The sequence below is a fragment of the Cuculus canorus genome, chromosome 2 (genome assembly GCF_017976375.1).
Source record: "Cuculus canorus isolate bCucCan1 chromosome 2, bCucCan1.pri, whole genome shotgun sequence".
Lineage (NCBI taxonomy): Eukaryota > Metazoa > Chordata > Aves > Cuculiformes > Cuculidae > Cuculus > Cuculus canorus.
In genome coordinates this window covers 55,534,503-55,559,862 of record NC_071402.1, presented here as the reverse complement: position 1 = coordinate 55,559,862, position 25,360 = coordinate 55,534,503, and the positions used below count along the sequence as shown (strand labels likewise).

Here is a 25,360-nt window from a genome sequence, read left to right as displayed (position 1 = left end):
CAGGCAGGCAGCCAAGGATAAAGGCACACCCAACGAAAAGGAAAGAGGGTTGCTAAATATCTGGGAACAATGCTGCTTAAAAAATGTGTACCCACTTTGATTTTATCATTGCATTCAGCTAGTCTCAAATAACAGGTTTTCAGATGTGCTGTGTCTAAGCTCTTAGAAAGGAGGAGTGGTTAATTGAGAGCAATTGCCAGCTCTCAGTAGCAGCATGCACCTGAGTTATCCTGTCTCCTCTTCTGCTGCGCTGTTGAGGGACTTGTACTCCTGTCTGCCATGGTCATGACATGGGTTAGAGATTCATCATCCAGCTTCCTGCATGTTGTACATTTTGTTTAGTGGCGTAAGTAGTTATTGCATGACCATAAAATAAGATTATTACAGATTTTATATATTTTTAATCAGTAGATTACCTGGTGGAAGCTAGATAATTTGTGCTCCTGGACACATAAGTTGTTTTGCCAAGACTGGACCTGTGTAATTCAGAACCTGACCTTTGGGTGATGTCTGGTGACAGGTAGTGGGGACTATTCCCAAGCTGTTCGTGGTGAGAGCAAGCAGTTTGCTGTTCTTCTAACCAGTGGGAACATGAATCTGCTTTAGGGCTCAATGCAAGGCTGTTAGGACTCTGAAAGGAAGGAGGTTGTTAAAGTTACAAATCTGGTATTTGCTTTTAAAATTGTTTTCCTAGTTTGTTTATCTGAATGCCCTGAAATGTAACGACAGGCTGACTGAAACAATTCTGTACAAATAGAAACAAATGAACTCTGTAATATATTTTCTTTGGTGAAAGTTTTCCTCTTTTTTTTTTTTTTTAATCCAATTGAATTCAGAGCAAAAGAGCATACAGAGTGGCAATGAGACAGACATAAAATAGGGCATTCCATCTCCATTACAGAATTCATCCATCTTTCCTGAGTCCATCTGCTAGCTAAAGATAAATCAGTTTTGTCAGTAGAAAAGCAACTATGTTTTCAAGCCCCTGTTGGATGTTTGCAGAAGGCTTCCTTCTGCCAAATGTTGCCTTCATGCTACCAACAGGAGGTTATACAGAGCCATTTCATTTATATTCTTGAATCAGAGGTAAGAAACGCAATCTGACTGGCATGTAAAATTTCATCAGAAAATTGGGAATGTTTGCTTAAGACTTGTTTGTGTTAAACTAAGCATTGATCCTCAGACTCTTTGAAGAGTGTAGTTCAGTTGGCTTCAGTGAAGCAATGTTGATTCACACCAGCTCAAGTGTTCACCTTTCACATTTAGCTTGCAATTCTTTTTTGGAGGAGTCATGTCCATTAAATCTCAGATTAACATATTCAGGTGCTTCAGTGTAGGTTGGCTAGCTGGTGTCCTAACCCAGTGCCTTGTGTTTCATTTACATACAGTCTTCAGATTTTACAGAGTGTGGAGGCTTTCTGTTTCAGAAAAATCTTGGATTTCAGTAACAGAAAAAGCATTAGAGTTGCAGAAAGGTAATGTTTTGTCTCAGTCTTTCTGTATGGTTAAGCAAAGTAACATTGGGTGATGATTCAGAATTTCCCTTAATTGTCTGTCATGTCTGCAAAGTAATGCAGAATCTAAATGCTTCAGAGAGTAGTCATCTGGAACCTTTCCTGATTACTGGAGTCTTGTGTGTATTTATTCTAGATGCTTGTGAGGACCTAGACATGTGTTTTCCTAAATGTGTTTTTTATTTGGGAGAGGAGCAGTAGATAGCATCAGTAAAGCATCCCTGAAAGCTGCTCATGATTTTCAGAAATCAGAATTTGGCTTTGTGGCTTGTTAATCATCATTTCCTTTGAGGCTCTTTTGAATTATTATGCTAATCATGTGGAGATGCCTCTGTTCCCTGACTGGCCTTAGTGAGCCCATAGGAAATATTTGGGGAACTGGGAGTGATTTAGAGAGAGGTGGTAGATAAAGATTACTGGATATTTTTCAAAGTATGAAATTACTTCCTTCTTCCTCCTCTCCCTTTGTCCAAATAGCAGCTCTAGAAATTTCTAAGCTGTCACAGAACTCACTGTTCACAGAAAAGTGTGTGCATTAGAGTTATAAAAGTGCAGCTGTGGCAGCATGCACCTGAGTGCAACTGTGTGAAAGATCATTCTTGGGTCAAGGTATTTCTGAAGGAGTTCAGGGTGATAAGGTGGAATGGCAGGAGCTATTAGATGCTTAGTGCTACCTAAATTCCATTTTAGATGTCCATATAAAAACACTTGCTACTGAAAGTCTCTGACCAGCTTCCGGCTAGCCTTGAGTATCTAAAATTTGTAATATGTGAGTTATCTCCAGCAATATTCCCCAGTTTAGCTTGGCAAGGCTGAGTTACCTGGTTATCAGTGTTGTAGCCATTGAAAGCCACAGGTTCATGTGCCTTAGCCTGTGCTCTCCAAGGACAAAACCTGGTAGTTTCAAATACAACAACAGGATATGGTACTTGGGTTACGTGGTTATGACATGGGGAGGTGAGAGCTGGGATTAAGGACTGTGCAGTTCATCTGACCACTACGTAACTCCTGTTAGAGCTGGGCAGACCCTGAATTCTGGGCAGGCTCTGTCAGCAGGCTCTGATAGTGATGCACTAGGCAATAGGTTCTGAATCTCCATGGGCGAGGTAGGAAAGTGAGGCTGAGTTGCCATTCAGTACAAGCGTGTTGCTGTCAGAGAGGTGGATCTTCTGGCATCCCAGAGGAGGTGACTGAGCACTGGCAATGGATAAGATGTGATGCTGGGCAGCCCTGCTGGAAATTGGGCATCCACTTGTCAGACACCCTGTGAGCCGTGAGCCTGTTTGTCCCTAAAGTGGTGTGCTCCCTTTTTTCATATGATTTGACGCCACTGTCTCAGCAGCAGTGGAAGAAAGCTTAAAATTGTTTGACAACGTCTTGGCAAGTAAATGTGATCCCTGAAACACTTAAAAATAATAATTTGGAGGAATGAAGTGACAAAATGAGATTGGGATTGACAGTGCAGTTCTCTCAGTTCTTTTTTTTCTGTTCTCCGCCTAAACATTGTTAAAAGTTCTTTAGAGGTTGCAGTGTCTTGTAGAGGATTGCTGATTGAGGTGCATAAATGCTAACATCTGGCAGCTTGTCTGTAATTCTTGTCAGTATTCTTTAGAAAAGTCTCTGTAGAGATCTTTGCCTGTCTAAAAAATGTCATCTTCTAAATACTGCAAATGGGAACTTTTTAGTCTGTTTTCATCTGTATGTTAGTAATAAGGTATTGTCTTGGTTTAAGACACAAATGTTGGTCAAACTGAGTTCTGTGTTGTTCTACCTTTCTTTTTATTTGACCTAAACAAGACGTATTGGTAGTGTCAAGGTTGGGCTGGAGTTGTAATAATTGCGTAAACCTCAAAAACATTATTTTAATCTTGAACTTTAAGGTACGCTCCTTTAGCTTCAAGACAGAGAAAAGTTAGGCCAAATGTTAATCATACCTAGTGGAGATTGACTCAACTGTAATTAAAATAACTAATGTACTTTGATCCATGCCAAAGTTTGCCGTAATGACTTAAATATGTGGGATCATGTCTTGCTGATACGTTCACAATAATTTCATTACAAGATGGCTAGGATCTGCTACCATGAGTTGTCTGCATAGTAATGTGTTCAAATCTGAGCAGACAAGGCTGTAAATAAAAACATTAAATCCTTCTGGGAGTTTCTTTAAAATGCTTTTAAAAAAATAAATTACTCCTTTTCTGAAGATTCATTGCACTTGTCTGGAAAGAGTGCAATTCTCTGTAACTATGGAACAGTTGACATACACAAGGAAATGTGGTATAATAATAAAAAAGGAGAATACTGCTTCTCCGTGTGTCTGAGGAGAGCAGAAAGACAGAGAGCTCTTCAACTACTGCCGTGGCACACTATTGCACTCCCAGTATTTGTGTTGGGTGTCAGCAGAGGGTCAGGGAGGGAAGTATCTGTATTGCACTGCTCAAAACTCAGCTTATGTCAACAGCGGAGCAGAGCCTGGCTGTCAGGGGCGGGTAGGCTTGCCCTTTGTGAGATGCTGAGGTAGACTCAGCTGGTGTGGTCCATCTCTCCTAGTGCTGGGCAATGTGGGCAGCAGGTGGGGGGTCGTGTATCTCCCTGTTGGAGTGCCTGGTGAAGTGTTTTTGCAATGGGGCCAAGTTGAACTTTTAGTTAGCTTTTAATGTCCCAGCTTTTAGTTCTGGAGCAGCATGGACTTAAAATTATGCTAATATAACACTGCATGCACCAGTATGCTCAGACATATTTTACGGAGAGAGCTATCTATTATACAGAGAGATCAAATGTTGCTGTGGTGGTGTATAAACACAAGCATGGTTGTATTAGCATGAGTTTGCAAGGCTTCATCACTTCCTTGTGGCAAAATGCTCTGAATGTGCTCCAAAGGTTATCCCTGGCAAATGGCCCTGAAACCTTTGTAACAGCCCTTGCCCTCATCTATTACACAAACTCTGCACTTGTATGAAAACCACCAATTTTGTGCTGCTTTAAAGTGTCACTGACACTTCAGAGGATACTTGCTAATGTTCTGTGTTGTTGCTGTTCTTTCTCCAACATCTTTTCTTTTTCTGTAATTTCATAACTTTCTATGAAAAAATCCTAGTGAGCTGCCATTACTTTGGAGTCCTTTTGAAGTAGGAGTGTGTGCTGCAACAAAATCAGGCTTTTTTTTTTGGTGAGGAAATGTTGTTATTTACTAAAGTAGAAATTCTTCACTTTACTATGTTGAAAAAAATAAAAAGAAAATAACTAGGCTTCAAGTTAAATGATTATATTTTTGATTTCTTGAGCTAAACAGGGGCATTTCACCCCTCTTGCCAAGTCTTGTAAACGTTCCTTTAGCAACTTGAATTTCAGCCTGTATTATTAAATGCTGGCAATCAAAAATAGAGTCAGACTTCCACCTTTGTGAGCTTTGTGAACATTGCTTCATATTAAATATTTTTAGTATACTGTAGACTAAGAAAAGGTCTGAATTTGTCTGACTGGAAAATAGCTTAGGCTACTGACTCTATACTGAACACAGATGTGTTTTACACCAGGAGTATATATTTGTTAGACATATGGCTATTCTCTGTTTTAACACTGGACTCCAGTGTCTTGGTTAGGATACTGGAGTATAACATCAAATGCACATTTTCCGCTTTATTATTGCATTTCATAGTCAAATACTTTTTGTATTGTAATAATCCTACAGAATTCACAGAAATATAATTCTTTTTGACAGTTCACTAACCCTTTAGCTCAGGAACCAGGAATGGGAGGGGAGAGACAAAGAGAAGGTTATAGAACCTGTTCTAACCTGTCACTGTAAGACGAGGCTCAATTGTTTCACTCAGTATGAGTGAATGTGTTCAAATATAGACATTTTCTTACCCTCGGTTGGAAAATATTGGTGTGCAAGAGTGAACAGTGGGTTAAAAGCAAAACAACACACTAGCCCACAATGCTTTGTCCGTGAATCAGTTTTTATCTGATAACTCTCTTCCCAGAGATCAAGTTGGTGCTCAAAGGAACCCGTATTTTGTCAATAGCAAAGCAACAAAGTATAAGATATGACAATATGGGAAAAAGGAAATTATTTCTAAAAAGATTAAATTTAAAAGTTTTGTTATGCTACCTATATTAACATGAAACTTAGCCAGATAACATTTGCATTTGCTTCTGGTTTTGGTATAGAGATACTGCTGTACAAAGCAAAATCTTTCCTGATGTCCAGCATATGGTAGAACTCTTGACACACACATTTTTTTATAAGGCTGAATCTAGATGACAAGACAGATTTTGCATACTGTTACCTTTCAGCATGTAAGTGAGACTACTAACTGTGCTGTGAGCTGAGGAAAGATTGTCTTTATCATGTATTTATGTGGTCAGTATGTGTTGTGTACTCCTGTATGTACACTACATATGTGTATAAACACATACTGCTGAACAGAATTATGTCTATTCTTGTCTTTGTTTCTTATTTCATAGCAATATTTTTTAGATTATCCAAAAGTAAAGACCAGTGTAGATAGAAGTGAAACATGGTTTTTGTTTCATTTTCTTTCCTGTTAGAAGTGTACTCGTTCTCTACTAATCAGAAAAATCTTGTATTAATATCTTTCAGGCAAATTTTTATTGAGTTTTTCCAGAATAGTCATAACAATAGTCATAATAATGAGATTGTACTAACTGCAGATTAGGTGCTATGCTACATCAGTGATGTCAGTGGCTCAGAGGACAATTAGAGGTCATATAACCAAACAACAATTTTCTTCTTATCTCCAACACTAGAGTCGCCAGGTATGACAGACAATTCTTTTTTGATTGCTTGTCTTTTTAGAATTGCAGAGATAGGAGAGAGGTGTATTCTCTGCACCCAGCTCAGGCTCTCAGGAACTTTTGAAGACTGTGCCTGAAACCTCTAGTGCCCTTTGACATTCAACAAAAGGCACAAAGTGTGGAATCCCTGGGCTGTTTAGGGCACTTTGGTAGCTTCAAACTGATAATTTACAGTGTCTAAATCTCTTTGCTGTTGTGTTACCTGGGTGATTAAAAACTTTTAAGTACTCTTTAAAGGTATACTTTGCTCCCCTTCCTGCATAGGCACCGGGAATGGGAGGAATAATTTTTCTGGTCCTTTCTCCAAATCTAGACTTGTAACTCACAATCCATGGTAAAGAACTGAGACAAGTTATGTTGTAAAGAGCACAGGAATATCTTGATCCCTCACCTCCTCCATAATCTCCACACATTCTCTTTGGGCTTTTTGGTCTCCAAAGGCAACATCAGTAATCATTTAAAAATCCAGGCCATGAAAACAGCAATCTGCTCTCTTGCACTTCCTTGCTTTGTGGAATGCTAAAACCATGCTCTGAGAAACATGGTAGTACATGTATTCCAATCCATCATCTTACATACCATTTCTGTATTGTTATTCTCCATATAGACGGGCTTTCTTGTTCCACACCTACATTACATTTCCTACCACAGGAAAAAGTATTTAAAAGTGCTCAAGCAGCAACCCCTTTCTCTCAGAAACATCCACAAGAAGAGGTGTAAATAGTGCTCTGTTCCAGTCCCTAGTGCTTCTTTCGAGAGTTGTCTGAGGTTGTTGTCCCATTGGCCCTACTGTTGTCCAGGGGATGATTCCAAATCCTTCTACCAGAAAGGCAGATGTGTGAAAAATCCCAGCTGAATCACAGCAATGTCTCATATACCACTCCAGAGGCCTCTTGGATCCTGAAAAGCTGCTTGGACAACAATTGGACTACATGTGTGCAGAGCATAGATGCCAAATTCAGCTTCAGTGTTGAGGCAGTTTTACTACACTTGGCTGCAGGTTCCCCATAATTTTTGCTGTACGTGAAAGAATGAGACTATTGATCCTTTTATGTCAAAAAGGACAAAATGCCAGATATATTAGATCTAGTTGGATGCGAGCATTACTCAACCAATGGCTTGCAGTAAATACTTGGTAACTGGTTATTCTTAATGGAGAAATATAGCTATTTTGAAAAACCTTGGTAAAATCCCACAGGGCCACTGAGAAGAACTCAATATTTATCTTTGAAGACTGAATGTAGTTTCCTTCAGGTAGTTCTTGATGTGTGGATAAAATAAACTGGTCTATGACAAACTTGATTTAGTGTTAGGCAAACATCCTTACTTCTAGGCACTAGAATAGATGAATTTGTTTTGAGAGAATTGATTTATTCAGAATCAAGCAGATGAAACTTCTAAGTCTTTGAAAGTGTCTGATGTGAAAAGAGAATTTTTAAGGGTATTTGCCATAGTGAAGATTGGTGGAATTTCTGACTAAAGATCTCATGTTTTATGTCGGACTGCATCTCGGGGAAAACAGATGATCCCTTCAGTCAGTGAATGCACTAATTTCATTTCTTCTGAACAAGTTTATAGAAAGGTAAAGTTTGAAAAATAAAAATAATCACACATAAAACAATGGTAACTGAGCTGACGTTTTCCCTTAGGGGTTGCAGTCCAAGGCTTGTGCTAAATACATTCATGGAAACATTAGTTCAAAGCATCAGCTGAGGTTGAAAGAAGAAATGTGAACATAAAGGACTAAACCAGAATGAAGCAGAACAACATTTTATTGCTGTAAAAAGTTGTGATATGCCTGTATTTTGTACTGACAGTGGTGCCCTGCCCTAAAGGGAATGTAGTAGAACTGGAAAAGCGTTCAGAGATGGTTGATGAGGATAACTGAAGTATATGCAGCGGTGTCAGAGGAACAGCTGTATATGCTAGGGCTGTAGCTGGGAAACGATGCAAGTGAAAGACACTTTAATTGAGAGGTACAAAATCATGAGTGACAAAGAAAGGATGGATAGTGAGAAATTGTTCTTTATCTCATAATGCGAGAACTGAGAACAAGCTAAAGGATGTTCATACAGTAAGCAATTGACCTGTGGCAATTCCTGCTGCAGGATATTCTGTATACTGAAAATTCGCATGCTTGAGAGTGAGGCTAGGAAAGTTCATGGATGAGAAATTTACCAAACAGATCTGGTTCAAACAATCTGAAAAACGTTTGAGGCTTGGAGGGAGTAATAATCTTCTTGTATGCTTCCCCAGACATCTGCTTATGGCTGCTACTGATTAATGGTGAGAATGGACTTTCGGTTTGTACCAATGTAGATGCAGATGTTCTTAGCTTCTTTGATGTTCATGGTTTCTAATATTTTACAGTAGACTGTAGGATGATGGAGCTTCCAAATTACTAGTCAGTTGCACTGTTGTTGTTTTTTTCCCTTTGACATCTCTCTCTTTTTAGTTTCCTTTTCTTGATTTTTCATTTCATTAGAAATTGAACTTCCTTCATCTGCCTAAAAATAATTCTAAAATTTCAGAGAGCAATTTTCCCCCTTCTAGTTGTGAACTTCTTAAATCCAGATCTCTGTTCACAGCCTTTACATTAAGAGGATAATTAAAAAATAGTAAATTTCTTCCTCCCAGATTCCTGTGCTGATACATAACTCTTGACCTTTCCTTACCTGAGTTCATAGTAATAACCATTCATTTTGATCACAGAAGCAGTTTAAGATTTTAGAGTGTCGATAACATGATATGGATTCTATATTTTAGCCTGTAAGTATGTGGACTGATGCCACCAAATGCCCAGCCCATGGTAGAAAACATCCTAGGAAGTAAAAGCATCATGTTAATTCATTACTCAACTATATGCTTATTTGAAAGACACCATACTAACTTGCACTCAACTTACTATAATATTGACCACCTTTTTCCACTATGCAAAAGTAGGATGCATGTAATTGGGTGAAAATTACCTGTTTGTTTCTCTCTGCAATTATCATCCAAAAATTATAACATGGAAATGTGATGGTTTGCGGTCTTGACCTGTAGGCTTGTCAAGAAAACTGCATAGTAAACATTTTGAGGTTGAAAGTAATGGATTATTTGTAGAAAATGCCTTTGTCTGATCTACCTAGAACATGATAGACAATATTACAGCTGTTTTTACATAGAGAGATTGAGGGGAGGATTGTGGTGTGTGTACACATGAAATTGATAAACTGATGCTAATACAGATCTAGTTGTTCTCTGCTTAGCTTGCAGGATGTTTTAATGAAAGGCTCTTGCATGTCATTTGCAAGAAGACACAAGTGGTGGTGTTAGGATCTTAGTGTTTCACTGAGCTCCACTCTTCGTTAGTGCAAGCCTTTCCTGCAATACTGAGAAATGTTGAGATTTATTCTCCTGAAGAAATCAAGTGTTTCTGCAATCACAGATTAATTCATCATTGTCCAGATTTCACTTATATTCTAATGTCATGGTTTAACCCCAACTGGGAGCTAAGCACCACATAGCCACTCACTCACTTTCCTCTAGTGGGATGGGGGCGAAAATTCAGAAGGGTAGATGCAAAAACTTGTCAGTTGAGATAAAGAGTGTTTAACAGGTAAAGCAAAAGTCACTCGCACAAGCAAAACAAAATAAGGAATTCATTCACTACATCCCATTGGTAAGCAGGTGTTCAGCCATCTCCAGGAAAGCAGGGCTCCATCATGTGTAAACAGTTACTTGGGAAGACAAACACCATCGCTCTGAATGTCTCTCCATTCCTCCCTCTTCCACAAGCTTTTATTGCTATGCACGATGTCATATGGTATGGGATATCCCTTTGGTCAGTTGGTGTCAGTTGTCTCAGCTGTGTCCTCTACCAGCTTCTTGTGTGACCCCAGCCTACTCACTGGAAGGGCAATGTGAGAAGTAGACCTTGATGCTGTGTAAGCGCTGCTCTGCCGTAACTAAAACGTGAATGTGTTATCAACGCTGATTTCTTCACAAATCCATAGCCTTATACTAGCTACTATGAAGAAAATTAACTCTATCCCAGCCAAAAGCAGTACATCTACATGCATCCAATTTCACACACAATGTGTGAGTACTGGGCAGAATGTGGCAAACAAAATGAATTCTGTCATTAATATGGAAAAATAGTATTTTTGTTCTGAACCTGTTGCAGTTGGAGAGGGAGATAAATCAAAAGTTACCCTTATCCAAAGCTGGTATGTCCCAAGATGACGTTTCCTCCATTTCCTGGTGGATCATTTCCTCTAAGAGCCTTTGACAGAAGTTTATTCATCTGAAATACTCGGCATAAGTTTATTGAGAACTAAGTTTGCTGTGTCATCTAAAATCTTCTTAAACACGTATTCTGTGTTTTCCACAAAGATTTCTAAGATCTGCTAGGCATGACCCTCTTCTGCCGTAACTACCTATACCCCTCCTCAGTGCATGATCCTTCTCTAGCTGTCTAATTCTAAACTGTGTTACAGTTTCTACAAGTTTGCAAAGTGTAAAATCAGATTTATTGATCTGTGGTTCTCTGACTTCCTGTAATCTATTTCTCTACAGAATTTTACAATATATACACAGCATAGTCTCTTGGGAAGTCTGTATTTTAATTTCGTTAGAAAAGCACCTGATTTTGATGAAAGGACACTACTAATGTTTATAGGAAGCTATCTGGTTCTCTTCCATTTGCCCATTGAAATAGGTTTTCTGAAAGTAATAATATTTTTTTCCAGAAAGAAAACAGTTTCATGGCCATGTGGCGTACTAGCATCATAGTATGTTCTTCAAATGCCAGGAAACTTTTAGAAGCGAATTTCTTCGATAAATAATTTCCTTTTCCATCTTGTCTGTCTTTTTCCCTAAGCACCACTGATAAAGAGGGAATGAAGCTATGGCCTTGCATAGGTTACTTCAGGTCTATGTAGACAAGGGGTCTCAGCAGTTCGGATAATTTGCATTTTTGAAATGCAAAGTTAAAGTTGTAACACCAATGCATTTCGAGTCACGAGCTCTTCAGCTGAGTCATGAGTTGCATTACCTTGTTCCAGAGATCATAACACAGTGCTTTAGAAAAATGTTAAACTCTGTAAGGCTTCTCCTGCCTTACCTGAGGCAGCCTCTAGAGCTTCTTGGGAAAGTTTTGCCAATGGTAGAAATTCACAGCACAGTTTTGCTGTGAGTTCAATACACATTCTTATGCACACTTCCTCCCTTGAGAAAACATCACGGTGTAGGGTTTGGTTTGCCATAGCTGTGTTAGTCTTATTTACATAGCCGCCTAGCCTTCCCTTCTCACTCTGCCTCGCATCTTATTTGTTTGCTGCTTATGAACATATGTGGGTAGGTGTTCAATGGAGAAATTTATTTACCTCCTAGTGAATGGAGATTTTTTAAAAATATGTTTAAACTGTGTAGTACATGACCTGCTGTCATCTCCCACTACTTGGGAGTTGTTTGGACTCTCTCTTGTTGAAGGAGCTTAGTACTGGGTAGAATTAACTGCTCTTTGTGACCATGACAGAGGAATGAGGAAAGTAAGGTGCAAGCACTGCTTCTTCATTAGAAGAAGTCTTCTTCAAACAATTCTCCCTTATTATCTGCAAGCACAGATAATAATGGCTGAATTATTTTGAATTCAAAATAAATATTATCGGTTTGTAGCAAACATGGATATTGTGGTTCCTCAAGGGAAGTAACTGGAACTCTGTAATAAAAGCCTCAAATCCTCTTGTGAAAGAACAGGTCTGGCTTAAAGTTTCTCAATGTTCGTATGCACTAGATGGTATTTATTTCCTGTCTTTGGCTTGGTACAGTCACCTGTCAAATTAAGAAGCAGACATCAGCTGCTGTTGTTTGCTTTGAAAGCTTATGAGTATCATCTGGAAAAAAAACGAATGGTTAACTTCTGAGTTTTGTCTGACAAAATATTTTGTTAACAAAATGGGTAAATTGCCTGTGTAAACTTGCAAGTCAGAGATTATGACTAGCTTGAACGATGGTATTGTCTATTGATGCAGAGGATACAGCTTCGTTCTAGTAGTATTCTGGGCATGAAAATTTCTAGGAAAAACAGGAAATCCTGCAAGAAGCTAGAGTAAGTAGGCATTTATTAGCCTATGCAGTCTTTCTATGTTTTCATTTCTAAATTGGGATAGGGAGGGGTTAATTGCACATAACATTTTTGACTGTGTTTACCCAAGTCTGTTTGGCATTCCTGCACTGTGTCTACCTCTGAACTGACTTTTTTCTCTTCTTAGAGCTCTAAAGTATTTTAAAAAGAGTGAGGCAGAAAGAGAACATAAGCATATACATTATATGAAAGAATATAAAGGAACCTGTATTTTACATGCAGATACACAGCATGAAACGATGTCTTTTATTTTGCTTTAAATATAATGTAAAATCTTTAGGTAATTACATATTTTGTGATAAAGTGTTACAAATTCATATGGTTTTATGCTCTAAGAAATATTATAATTTGAAATGCAAAGGAATACATCGTAGTACTAAAAGTTGCTTTAAATTAAGGAATCATGCCTTTTTTGTAAATTTATTAGAAAAATTTTCTGTTGCACACAGCTTTAGATTGTGTCATTTGGCTACGTATGGGAATAACTGGCATGTTCAGGAAAGCAAGGACAAAGCAGAGCTGATCAAAGGTGGCATTCCTTTTATTTGGGAAATTTTGATGCTTTGATTTTCCTTGCATCTCATGTAACTCCAAAACTTGTAGATATTTCCAAGGGACAAATGTTTTGAATTAAATGTTTTCTTTACTTCCTGCCCCCAGCTGTCCCAATCTACAGGATAGATGACGTTGACAGACTCCTGTTCGGAACCATCAAGCAGGAGACTAAAGTCTCGGGAACCTGGTTCCAGCTAGGACCCAGAGGTGATGCTAGGTTTCCTGATGGAAAATCAAGAAGTTAAGATTTCTAGCTGAAAGAAATTCTGTGGGACTGACCCTGTCTGTGCTACATAATTTTACTGCAGCTGAGCTTTGTCCCCAGACCTCTTTAGTTTCATGTTTCTCACTTACTGATGGAGTGGCTTATTAAAAAATAAATGCTGAATGGAGGTAATAGAGTATCTTTATTAACTGAGGTGTCACTAGTTCAGGAGATAAATGCACATTAATATTTATCACTCACTGTATGCTATCAAAGATCATGTGAAAAATGATCTGTGCTTTGGTATTCATCTGCTGTGATGTGAATAAAATGGGTTGTGTAAAAAAAATACCCAAGCAAAGCTGCTAAAGTAGAATTAAAAGTGTTGGCAGCAGTTTGGGGTGCAATTTGTGGATAAAGAGGTGTTGTAGTTATCTAAAACCCATCTGACTTCAGAAAATGCAACACTAAGGTTACATTTAAAAAAAAACATCCCAGTGCAAAGTAATAAAAGCTTCAAATAAGGCAACAAAACACTCTTAAATCTACTCTTTAGATGAAACCATGCAGCATGTGTATGATCATGATGAAGAATTACACTGTTGGAATAATAAACAGCTTTTAGGATCCGTTGTTGTCCTCCTCTGTTTTCTCTTTCGTGATATCATTATGGCATGTAGAATGGATACTGACCTTTTGAACTTACCACCTTCTGCATATAGGTACTTAGTACTACTTATTGAAAAATTGGAATGAATTGTTAGCAGTATTAACTTTGTTAGAGACTCAACCAGGTTTTTGTTGTGCCCCATCCAAAAGATCAGAAAGAGAGAAAAACTTGTGTGGCATGAAAATGCACCTTGCACGCAGATTATGCTATGCTTTTCACAGTAGCCTAGGGCTGTTGGTCAGATTACATTGTAAAAGCTGGCATATGTGATTTTAAATCAGATCTCAGTGACCACTGAGCATTCAGTTATTTGATGTCATATTAGCACACTGTTTTGGAAGAAGCTCCTATGAAGTTCCAGATATACAAAAAAATTAGATTCTGTCATTCTCTGGTGTTTTTGGGAAAGGAGTAGCAGAAAAAATCACAGGACTGCCTGTCTAAACATGAATGTACTGTTTTTCTGCTTTGGAAAGGATGTGAGCAGAAGGCTCCACCTTTGCATGAAACCATGATGTAGGGAGTCAAGAAGGGTGCGTGTTTGTGGACGGCAGCAGTCGTAGTGGGGTGCATTCAAGCAGTTAGTTGTACTGAGGTTACATGCCTGTGGCTGGGAGGGACATGCCATCATTAATCCGGTTCTTGGCTGGATTACCTTTGGAAAACAAGAAATTGATTTCTCTGCCATGTGTGAAAAGCTTTTGGCCCTCATGAGTCCAATTTAGTGTTGCAGCTGGACTGGAGAGAAAGAGAGTAATGAAGCCTTTGCATCCTGACTTGCTTCCTGCAGGCTTGATCAGAGGGGAACAAACCCTTTCCTAGGAGCCTTGTGGAGGGACAAGGAGGCTGGAAGAACCTCACTGTGTGTTTCCGAGATACACTGAGATATGTTTCCAAAACCACGTGCCAGGCTTTGGTCACACTCTATACCATTAGGAATGACACATTGCACCTGAAAGCAAAACCACTTTTCTTAGTCCTCCAGGCCAATTCTGAGGCAAATTTTATCAATCCTTTCCATCTGCTTAAGTTTGTGGCACCATGTAGGTGTGAGTAAAATCAGAGCCCAGTGCTTAAGCTACAAACCCAGGTGTTTTGCCAGAAGATTCATCTTATTTTAATCTTGATGGACATACACAAATCTACATATCTAATTAAAAAATGGAGAAATTAATGTTCTGATTTCTGGTGTGGGCTGAGGCAGTGTTCTCTGTGTGTCCATTCTGTCCGCAATATGTGTTTCCTTCTCTGTGGGACGATTAGTTTCCATTCATGTCCTCAAGGGCTTGTGTGTTAGGGCAACTGAACAGCTAAGGTATGTTTTAGCAAAAGGATTGTGACTGTGAGTGGATTAAAATAACTAAGAATTAAAGAAGGATGACAAAAATCTTTCTTCCTCATCATAAGAAGCTCTCTTTTATTTCAGGAGTTTAATTTCAGCTGTCTCATTTCTCACCATGACAGTTCTGTACACATACAGTTAATTTTTTGTGTGTGTGGGTAATTTAGAACTAAGTTTCCAGTAGAAAGAAAAAAATGTAAGTCGAAATACAGTCAAATGGGTTTATCCAAACCCTGCTATAAATTGAAACTCATCCCTTATCCAAATCTGTCACTTCTTCCTAGGCATAAATTATGTATCCAGTAATTCACTGATTTTTAGCACTCCCATTTCTCCCAAGTTGTTGATGTCTCTCCAAAATTTTTGAGATCGGGGGCATACTATTTCTTACTTTTCTCCAATTCTCTTGCATCTAGTTTCTGCTGGCACAGAATGCAATGCTGGCAAAGAGTTCCTGCTCAGCAGGATCCAATGGTGGTCCCGTCCTGCTGATGGCCATGAAGGGAGCAGCCCTTGAAGAATGCTGTAACCTGCACTGAATAGCTGCCTTCCAGCTGTGTACTTCCCCTGCCATATTTACCAGTACACTGAGACACTATTTATTATCATGGGTGTTAATGGTCCTTTAAAATTTTCCATTGCTTTCTGCAGAAGGAGATCTTTTTTCAACATTTCAGCATTTTGAGAAATATATTTTCAACATTTTCTGCAGTTCCTAAAAGGAAAACAATTGCAGAAGTTAAAGTCTTGTTAAAGAAACGCTTTGTTCAACCTACAATTAAAATATAATTGATTTCAAGCTTTAAAAAATAGCGTTTGAAATCTAATACTGAGATATATTTTTGAGACACATGGTAATTGAAATATTGAAAGATGGACCCAAGATTTTTAGCAGTTTTATTTCTTTATGTGGAAACAATTTGGAAAATGAGTGTGTGTTGACTAATTGTATTGCATTTTTTTCCTCTGGAAGCTGACTGAAACAATTCTATCAGAAAACTTCCAAATCCACCTCTAGATGAAAAATTCAGTGCTTGATATCTATTGAACTGTTAATTCACGAGCACCGAGAAGAGTTTCTGACTCAGAACTTCAGAAATCACCGGGCTGTCTCTAAAGTCTGTACATTTTTAACACAGCTGTTAACTCCATGGAGTATGTGCTGTCACACTGTTTGTCTCCAGCTTTTGAGATACAGTATTTTTTAGTATATTCTGAACAGGCAGCTCTCGTAATACCATGAGCATGGGACCTGGTAATACAGGAAAAAACCACCAAATAGTGAAACCTGCTGAAAAATTGTATAAACTAACAGTCCTTTGATTGCATTGCATGTGATATCACATTTAACAAATGATTTAATATCGTGTAGCTTGTCATATGTCCATTTTTCTGATGATTTTGAAAATGTTAGTTATTTTGTTATTTATGCTTTTATAGTGCTTAGTGGTTGATGTCCCAAGCCAGGACACCAGGCAAGCTTCTGTAGAAGAGCAAAATAAAAGGGATCTGATCCTATTGATTAAAAAGATTTAAAATCTAGTCTTTTTTTTTTTTTTTAATGTTCTGTTCTCCAGGTTGTCTGCTTTCAGTATGGACTCTGGTGTCTTACCAGTAAAGACCAATGAATAGGTCATACAAAGCACATACCTAGTGAATATATCTTTCTTTTCGTACCACAGAAATTCATACGTAGGCTCACTCTTGCCATTTTTCATTTTGTATGAAATGCTTAATCACTTTATTAAAAAAAAAAAAAACAGTGAAGTTCATTTCATACTAAACAATGAAGTTCATTTCATACTAAATACAGGCTTTTAGTATTCAAAATTTGTAGTGAAAATAATGATCATATAACAAAAGTTTGGGGTCTGATGGAGTGAGATAAGCTGTGACTTTTTCTAAAATTGTTGAATCATGTTTATCTGATACCTTGCTTTATAAACTACCATTCAGGCCATTGACGGCATGCTTGAATGATAACAAATATAAAGCAAAAAGTTGATTTACTGACTAGATACAGACACGTGCAGAATATCTAAGTATGAATGATACAGGCTGCATGTAGAATGAACATGTCCCAGGTAGACTGTCCTAGCTTGAGACTCCATAGCCTTGACTTAATTTGTAACTTTGAGTAAGAATACCAGCAGTGCTGTTTTATAATCTGTAAATAAAAAATGACCCTCAAATGCATGAAGCAGGTGGTGTAAAATCTAGGTATAAAGTACTTTGCAAATAGAACTTTAACTGCAGATAGGTCAGGCAGGATGATATTTAATGTTGTCTTTTATCAGCAATAGAGCTTAGTCTTGAAGATGCGTTATTTTCTGAAATATTAATGGTTTCTTTATTCATAACCTGCAGGTTTGGCTGCCTGTCATTAAGCTGAGTGTTTCCTAGAGGATTTATAAGGCAATTCTAAGTCTTGTCAAACATTTTCTATTGGCTTTGGCTATAGATATCCAATAAATCATAGAGGAACTATGGCCAAGTGTATCTGTTACAGGATTCTTCAATGTGTACTGAAAATTATTTTCAAAAACTTCTAAAGAAAGAGAAAGGGGGCAATCTGCACAAAGCAGAGCATTCATTTGAAAGTATGCCTATACTCCTGAGCCAAACTGAGGATTTTGTGTTGTTATCCCTTCTCCCATGTAATTTGTTTTGGAAAGAGTAATTAGGTGAGCAGGTTTTTATTTTTGCAGTATTGAAAGTATCAGGCATATTTTGTCTGTGTACCACATAATGTTATTATTGATTTAAAATTGAGATCTGGAGACTTGAGAGACATTTTTTTCTTAATCAAAAAAATGAGACCAAATAGCAGTGATAACAATCATTGGGGCTTGTGAGTAAAGATTACGCAGAGGCATTATTGTTAGAGTATGGTTTTGCTATGATGTTGACCCTTAAAGCGCAATCATGAGTAATGCAGATCTGACATTTAGAAATATCCTTGGTCAAGATATTTTTACTGATTTTATACTGAATATCTTTAAGTAGTGTTAAGAAATTTACCAGCTATGTGTATGTGTATTTTGTCTTTTAGGGCATACAGGACGACTATTAAAATCTCTGTGTTTCACCAGTCTATCATTTTTGCTGCTCCACATCATCTTTCAGATTACAATAAACAGTCTTGAAGCTGGAAAAACTATTGCACCTGGTTTTAACTGTAAGTAAAACCTTTTAGTTTTTATTAACATTTTAAGTGTTCAAATGCTTTAGGGGTTTACAACGTGAAGCATTGATGAGAAGGCACTTAGCATTTGTGCTCCTGCAGCTTGCCTCTGTTTTCCAGCTTGTTTCCTTAACAATTACTTCTAGTAGAGCAAGAAGACTAGGTGCATTAAAGAAATGAGAAAAGTGCATTAACTATTTTGTTCCCACCAGAGATACATTTTCCTTGGGTTTAGCACTGACCGTTGTTTGTCTTCGTCTTTTAGGCTTTTTCATAATTCCCTCAGAACCTGAGGTGGCTACATACTAGTGTTACCAGGTCATAATTCAATGTATTAAGAATAAAATGAGATATAGTAATGAACCCCCCCCTACCCATGTCTGTCTGGTAGAACTCCCTTAAGTTGTTTATTTAGTTTAACTTCAAATCTTGACTCCAGTATTGATGTTTGTAAACAGTATTTGTCTCTTTCCCACCTGTGTTGTAGGGGAAGAAGGATTGTCAATTTTTATTTATATGTAAACTGTATTTAAAAATATATCGAATGACATTTTGTATCTTCTCTCAGGAAATATTCTTCAATAATTCAAAAGTGAATGTTCTTTACTGTGCAGAAGTTAATTGAAATATCTATCCAGTGATTTGGATATGTGACCTCCAGGTAGAAACTATTTGTACTTGTCTTGCAATCCTTGCATTTAACATTTACACCTGTCAACTTACCTTTGACAAATTTCCATTTAATTTATCACAGCGTATACTGCTGTTACTTGAGTAAACAGTTGTACTACAATTCAACACTAAAAACCTTACCTGAGGTAAAGCATTTGACTTAAATTAACAAAATCCTAAGGAAACTTGGAACGAACATTACCATTTCACCCTTAACTGAAACTGTTTCTCAAAGTAAAAGGCATTTTTGTGAAATGCCAGTTTTAACTAGAATGTCTTGGTCTTTGTCAGTTCAAATTAGACTTTCAGAGTCTAAACATATATTTTCTGGTTTTCAAAAATGTATATTATTGATTGAGAGAAATGAATGAGTTGCTTTTCTGTATCTTTTTAACATTCTTATGACTAAAAATGTATGCTTTTTACTTAGATTACAGTAACTTTATCAGATAGACGCTGTTTGTATGAGGAGAGAGTTCCTAACTTTTCAAGACAGAGATGCAATCGCTGTCTGTTTTCTTCATCCTGAATCTTCATCTAGACGGGAATCGGGGTCTGCTGTGTGAAATGATTAAAAAATTTACTTCATCCGGAAGAGTCCACATCTGTAGAAGCAGAGACAATATACCATTTCTGTCTGTTTATTAAAAGATGCTGAGTGCAACAGCTTTGGTTCCAGATGCCATTAGTAGTGATTTCCTTACTTGGGGCCTCACAGGACAGTGAGTATGGCTGTAGTACATTAAACGTGTCTCAGATTGCTCTCTGACACTGAAGCCAGTTGACATGAGATGGCCCACATCCTCACCATTAAGCTCTCTTTGTCTTCTGGGCCCAGAGGGTGGGTTGAAGTTGCCAATTGGAAATTGTATTTGTCCCACAGGAACTCCCAAACTGTGCTTGAGTTGTTTGGGGCAGAAGTTGGCAGACCAAAATTGTTCTGAGGTTGTTTAGATTGTTTAGCAATATGAAAAAAATCTGTTGTTGAATTTCAGTGCCTGAATATTAGTAAACTGGCACCATTTAGTTTACTGGTATGGCTATAGTCGGTCAGCTCCAGATGAAGCTAATGAAGAAGGGAATGTGTTACTGGCATTATAAATGCCGGACCCCCAGGGTGCTGAAGGAGGAGTTAAAGAAGGTATAGAGATGGTTGCGGATGAAGGGGGCAGAAAAAACAAGGCTTTTCCTAGGTCATGCAATACGATGAATTATTGTCATTAAATGGCACTAGAGTATACATAGTACTATGGAAGAGAGGAGAAGACAATTCCCACTCCAGAAAATACCTTGGTAGTACTTCTGCTTGTAATTGTTTGGTGACATAGCCTCACTGCATTTCCTGTTCCCCAGTCATACCAATAATGCTGTGCTAAATTGACTATAGCACTGTGCTGAGCCGTAGCTGGAGAAACAACAACAATGTGCCCATAGCGTTTGCACAGTATTATGGCCCCTGCATTTTAGAGTTAGCTATAAATGTTTATTCAACTCTTCTCACTCCATAAGTACTGAAGTGTAGACTGGAAGACTGGAGTTTTCCGTTTCCCTACCTAGACCCAGATCAACTATTAATATAACATTTTTTTACAACTGTTTATTTTATTTTTAAGCCCTGTGTGCCACACTGGAAATATTCTACAGTCTCTTCTCATGCTTATCATTAGGAAATATTTGTCCCGTTAGTCAAAATGTCCTGTCTTTCTCCTTCAGCCTAATGTGTAAATGGAGAAAAACTTTTTGTTAGCCTTTATGGTTACTGTTAAGTATTTGAAGACTGCAGTCACATCTGTCCTACGTACTCTTTTGTCTCGTTCTCTTCTCTTTATGCAACTTCTCCCTCCCGACTTTCTTCACGAGTCCTGTTTTCTAGGAAGATTAGTCTTACTGTGTTTTGTCTACTTCTGTTTTCTCCAAGTGTTCCAGATAGTTCTTGAAGTTCAGTGCCCAAGCTAGACAATATATCAGCTGAAAATTCCTAGCACGTACTGAGGTATAAGAATTACTCAAGGTCTGCAGGTCACACTTCCTGTTTATTTATTGGTTTATTGTAGTTTTTGCAGCAGAAGCGTTGTCTCACATTTTATTTGTGATTGACTGTAACCTACAAATCCTTTTCTGCAGAACAGATATTTTTTTTCTAATTCCGTACTTATGTAGATAAGTATTCATGAATTAGAATGGAATTTTATATTTGCCCATTTTTTGCCAAAATGGTTTTATCTATCATATATTAAGACACTTCTGAAATCTATCTCCCAGCTTGCTTGTGGCCCCTTATAGCTGCTGTCAGAATGTACTACGTTTAAGGGATTTAGGGTGTACTAAAATATTTGATATTTCCTTTAAATTTTATCTTTGTTTTGAATTTGCTAGAATTGTAATATCTCTCTGAATTTAAATAAATAAAACCATAGAGTACTGAAGGAGCTAGTGGATGTTATGGTAGGACCCCTCTTGATTGTCTACCAAAGGTCTTGGGAGTCTGGGGAGAACCCTGCTGACTGGAAGCTGGTCAATGTTTTTCCAATTTACGAAAAAGGCTTGAGGGAAGGCCCAGGGAACTACAGACCTGTTAGTCTAACCTCAGTTCCTGGAAAAATTCTGGAGAATATTATACTGAGTATTATTGAAAGGCATTTAAAGAATAATGCACTCATCAGGCAGTCAATATGAGTTCACAAAGAGAAAGTCACATTTAACTAATTTGATATCCTGCTATGGTAAGTTCATAGAATAGGGCTACATTTGACTGGCCCGGGTCACCAGTGGCGTTCCTCAGGGTTCAGTTTTAGGGCCAGTCATGTTCAATGTATTTGTTGTGTTGTGGATACAGGAGTTTAATGCACCGTTAGGAGGTTTGATGGCTGGGTGGTGCTGTTGACTCTTTGAAGCACAAGATACCTTGCAGAGGGATCTGGATAGATTGGAGCGTTGGGCAGTGATGAATGGGAGGAAATTTGACAAGTCCAAATGCCAAATTCTGCACCTAGACTGAAGTAACACTGGACACAAGAATAAATTGGGAGAGGAGTAGCTGGAGAGCGGCTCTGCAGAAAGAAATCTGGAGATGCTGGTCGGTGGCAGTCAATATGAGCCAGCAGTGTGCCCTGGCAGCCAAGAGAGCTAACCACATGCTGAGGTGCATCAGATGCAACATAACCGGAATGTCAAATGAGGCGATTATGCTGCTGTGTTCAGCATTGGTGCAGCCACACCTTGAATACTGTGTGCAGTTCTGGGCCTCACAATTTAAGAAAGGGCTTGAAGGCATATCCTGTGAGAAGCAGCTAAGGACTCTGGGTCTGTCTAGTTCAGAGAAAAGGAGGCTGACAGGTGGCCTCATGGCTCTCTATAGCTTACCGAGGAGGGGAAATGGGGACAAGTGCTGATCTCTTCTCCTTGGTATCCAGTGACAGCATGCATGAGAATGGTTTGAAGTCACATCAGAGGAGGTTTAGACTGGACATTAGGAAGTGTTTTTTCACTGAGAGAGTGGTCAAACACTGGCACAGACTTTCTAGACAGGTGGCCAATGCCCGAAGCCTGTCAGTGTTTGAGAGGTATTTGGACAATACCTTTAATGCCATGCTTTAACTTTTGGTCAGCCTTAAAGTGGTCAGGGAGTTGGATTAGATGATGGTTGTAAGTCCCTTGCAACTGAAATAGTCTGCTCTATTCTGTTTTGTTCTGTTCTATTGCATTCAATTCTGTATTTTGCTCGCATGTAAATGTGGTGAGAGTAATCACTGTAAATGTTCACTTTCAGTGCACTCCTTTCTAGGCCAAGTAAAAAGACAATACAAGGAGAAAGGGTGGGAAAGTGTAATAGCAGAAACCAGAAAAGAACTTGCAGTTTATGTTGGTTTCTATTTAATTGGTTATTTTTGCTATGATAAATTATGTGAAATTTTTATGTGTTCCTATTGTGATTGTTCCCTCTCTTGTTTTCATCCTGCAGGAAAATTAAAGCTGATTCTAAACTCCATAATTTTCACCTCAGAAATGAATGAATAAATGTTTCAACTTAATTCTGTGTTTTGTGGAACTCATTTCTTTTGTGTAGTTAATAAGCTAATTCCTGACGTTTTCTGAAATGTGTGGTAGAGAGATATACCTTTGTCTTCAAATTCTGTAGGTTAGTTTGTCTCAGTTTGTTCAAATGCCAACTTCTGAATCAAAAGATCATTTCCTGGTTTTATTTTTTCTTTTCACACTACTGTATTAAAGACTCTGAAAATATTTTCATTTTGGCAATAGAAACACTTGAAAAATGTTTAAATTAGAGGTGTGATACAGACTATCACCTCTTAAACCTTACACAGTTATACTTTTATTTTGGAAATGAAGAACAACTATCCCTTTATCTTTTATATCTAGAAATAGTTTAATTTGGGCCATCAGCAAGAGCCAAGCAGACATGTAGTCTTTCAGGCTCATTTTTAAATATTCTACTCTTATCCTGGACTTAATGTTACTCAAAATCAGCTGATAGATAATGTTTAGAATAAGTAAGTCCTGGAATATTTACCTGCTTCAGTTTGTTATTTTTTTCATTGCTGTCCTCTTTTAAAGCTCATATACCTTCTCTTGTAGGATGGCTACAAAATACTACTACTTTCAGATGTAGTAGTATTAATGCAGTAACACAATTTCTTTATTAAATTTGTACTGTGATGGAATAAAAGTCTGATTATTAAGTCAGGTAACATGTTTTGAGTATAGAAACTGAGAGGCAGACAACTGAAAATTAGATCATCAATAATATAGAGTCTTATTCTTCAGCATGCATGCTATAGTTCTTTCCTGGGACTAATTTTAAATATCTTTAAAAATGGCACTTCCACCAGCAGAAATATCTTCCACAGTGTTCATTTTAAACTTTACTTACAGTGAAGTAGTGCATTATTCCTCAACATGCTATTCCTCTGTAAGTGTATCCTCATCTTGTGTTTAATCAGTCTATGAAAATACTCAAATTTCTTTTTTTTTTGGTTGTAGTGGTATACATCCGTATTTTATTTTTTGTTGACTCTGCCACTTCTTGGTCTTTAATTCTGCAAATGGATCTACTGAAACACTTATCCTTTCAGAACAGTATTTTAGTCCATGAGAAATGGAACTAAGAATTGTTCAACTGTTCACTAATTAAGTTTCTATTCAGTGTTTGCTACAATACCAAAAGAGGCATTTAAGGTATTTCTGGATATTTTTCTTACACATCAAGTCACAGAACTGATGGAGCTAAAATAGTGACCTTGAAATCCTTCTAAAGGCTTTCTATAAATCTCTGCATTTGTTACTGTGTATAGTTTGGGTGCTTTATTTACAAAATTATTCTGTGAAGAAAAAGGGAGAATAGGCTTAAAGCACCAAGTTGCCTAGATAGCTTCTCTGTTAGATCATGGGAACTAAATTAATATGCTTCTCAGTATGCCGTGGTGAATGTCAAACAAATGCATGCCACCATTATGGAATCATAATAACTTTCTGCTTTAGATAAATTTTGAAATTATTTCTTGGCTAGAAGACCATCCTGTGTTTGCGTTACTACCGGCATGTCCCTGAGATCTTGGGTTATATTAGGAAGCAGCAATACCCAGTACAAATAAATCAGGTTTCACCATTTATTGAAAGCTCAGAATCAGGACTTGCATGGCCTCTCGTAGGAATGAACAATTTCTTTTTCCTTTATACTTGATGAGATTTCATGTCTTTTATATTCTCCTGAGTATGGTTCTGATGTTGTGTTGATTTTGAAAAGTACTACATCTCTAAAGGCCATTATATTTCTAGTTGGATTTATCAACCTTTTTGAAATAAAGATATTGTTTTTACTTACAAAGGGGCAAAAGATGAAGAGATGTCATACAGAGTTTTGTATTTCAGGAAAGAGTGGCAGATGCATGCAGGTCCTTCAAATACCAAGACTTAATTTTAAAAATGTTACTTCATAATAGATTAAATTGATCCCAATGGCACTAAGAAAACTAGTAAGATACATAAGCAGCTTCTGCTTCTAAGCAGAAGTCACAGCAAAAATTTTAAATCTGAAGAAGTCACTACATCCTCTGGAATGGTTGGCTTACCAAAATCTAAGGTAACAGTTGTCCACATTAGACGGTGCATAAGCACTTGCATCCCAGGCAAACTAGCTCATTTTTCCCTGACAAACACATCCATTTCTCACTGACCAGGTGGACACTCCAGGCACCTTCTAAACAACTAGTTTGGCTGCAAAGTTGCGAGATCTTCAGTTGCATCCAC

General features: G+C 37.8%; 1 protein-coding gene across 3 annotated transcripts in view; it reads left to right on the top strand.

Moving 5' to 3' along the window:
- The window catches only part of PIEZO2 (piezo type mechanosensitive ion channel component 2), a 305,264-nt gene that overhangs the window by 91,709 nt on the left and 188,195 nt on the right, over positions 1-25,360 (top strand). For all 3 annotated transcript variants that reach the window (XM_054059990.1, XM_054059989.1, XM_054059988.1), the window contains exon 3: positions 18,290-18,415. In XM_054059990.1, coding sequence (XP_053915965.1) covers positions 18,290-18,415 — 126 coding nt within the window. The remainder of the gene's footprint in view (positions 1-18,289; positions 18,416-25,360) is intronic.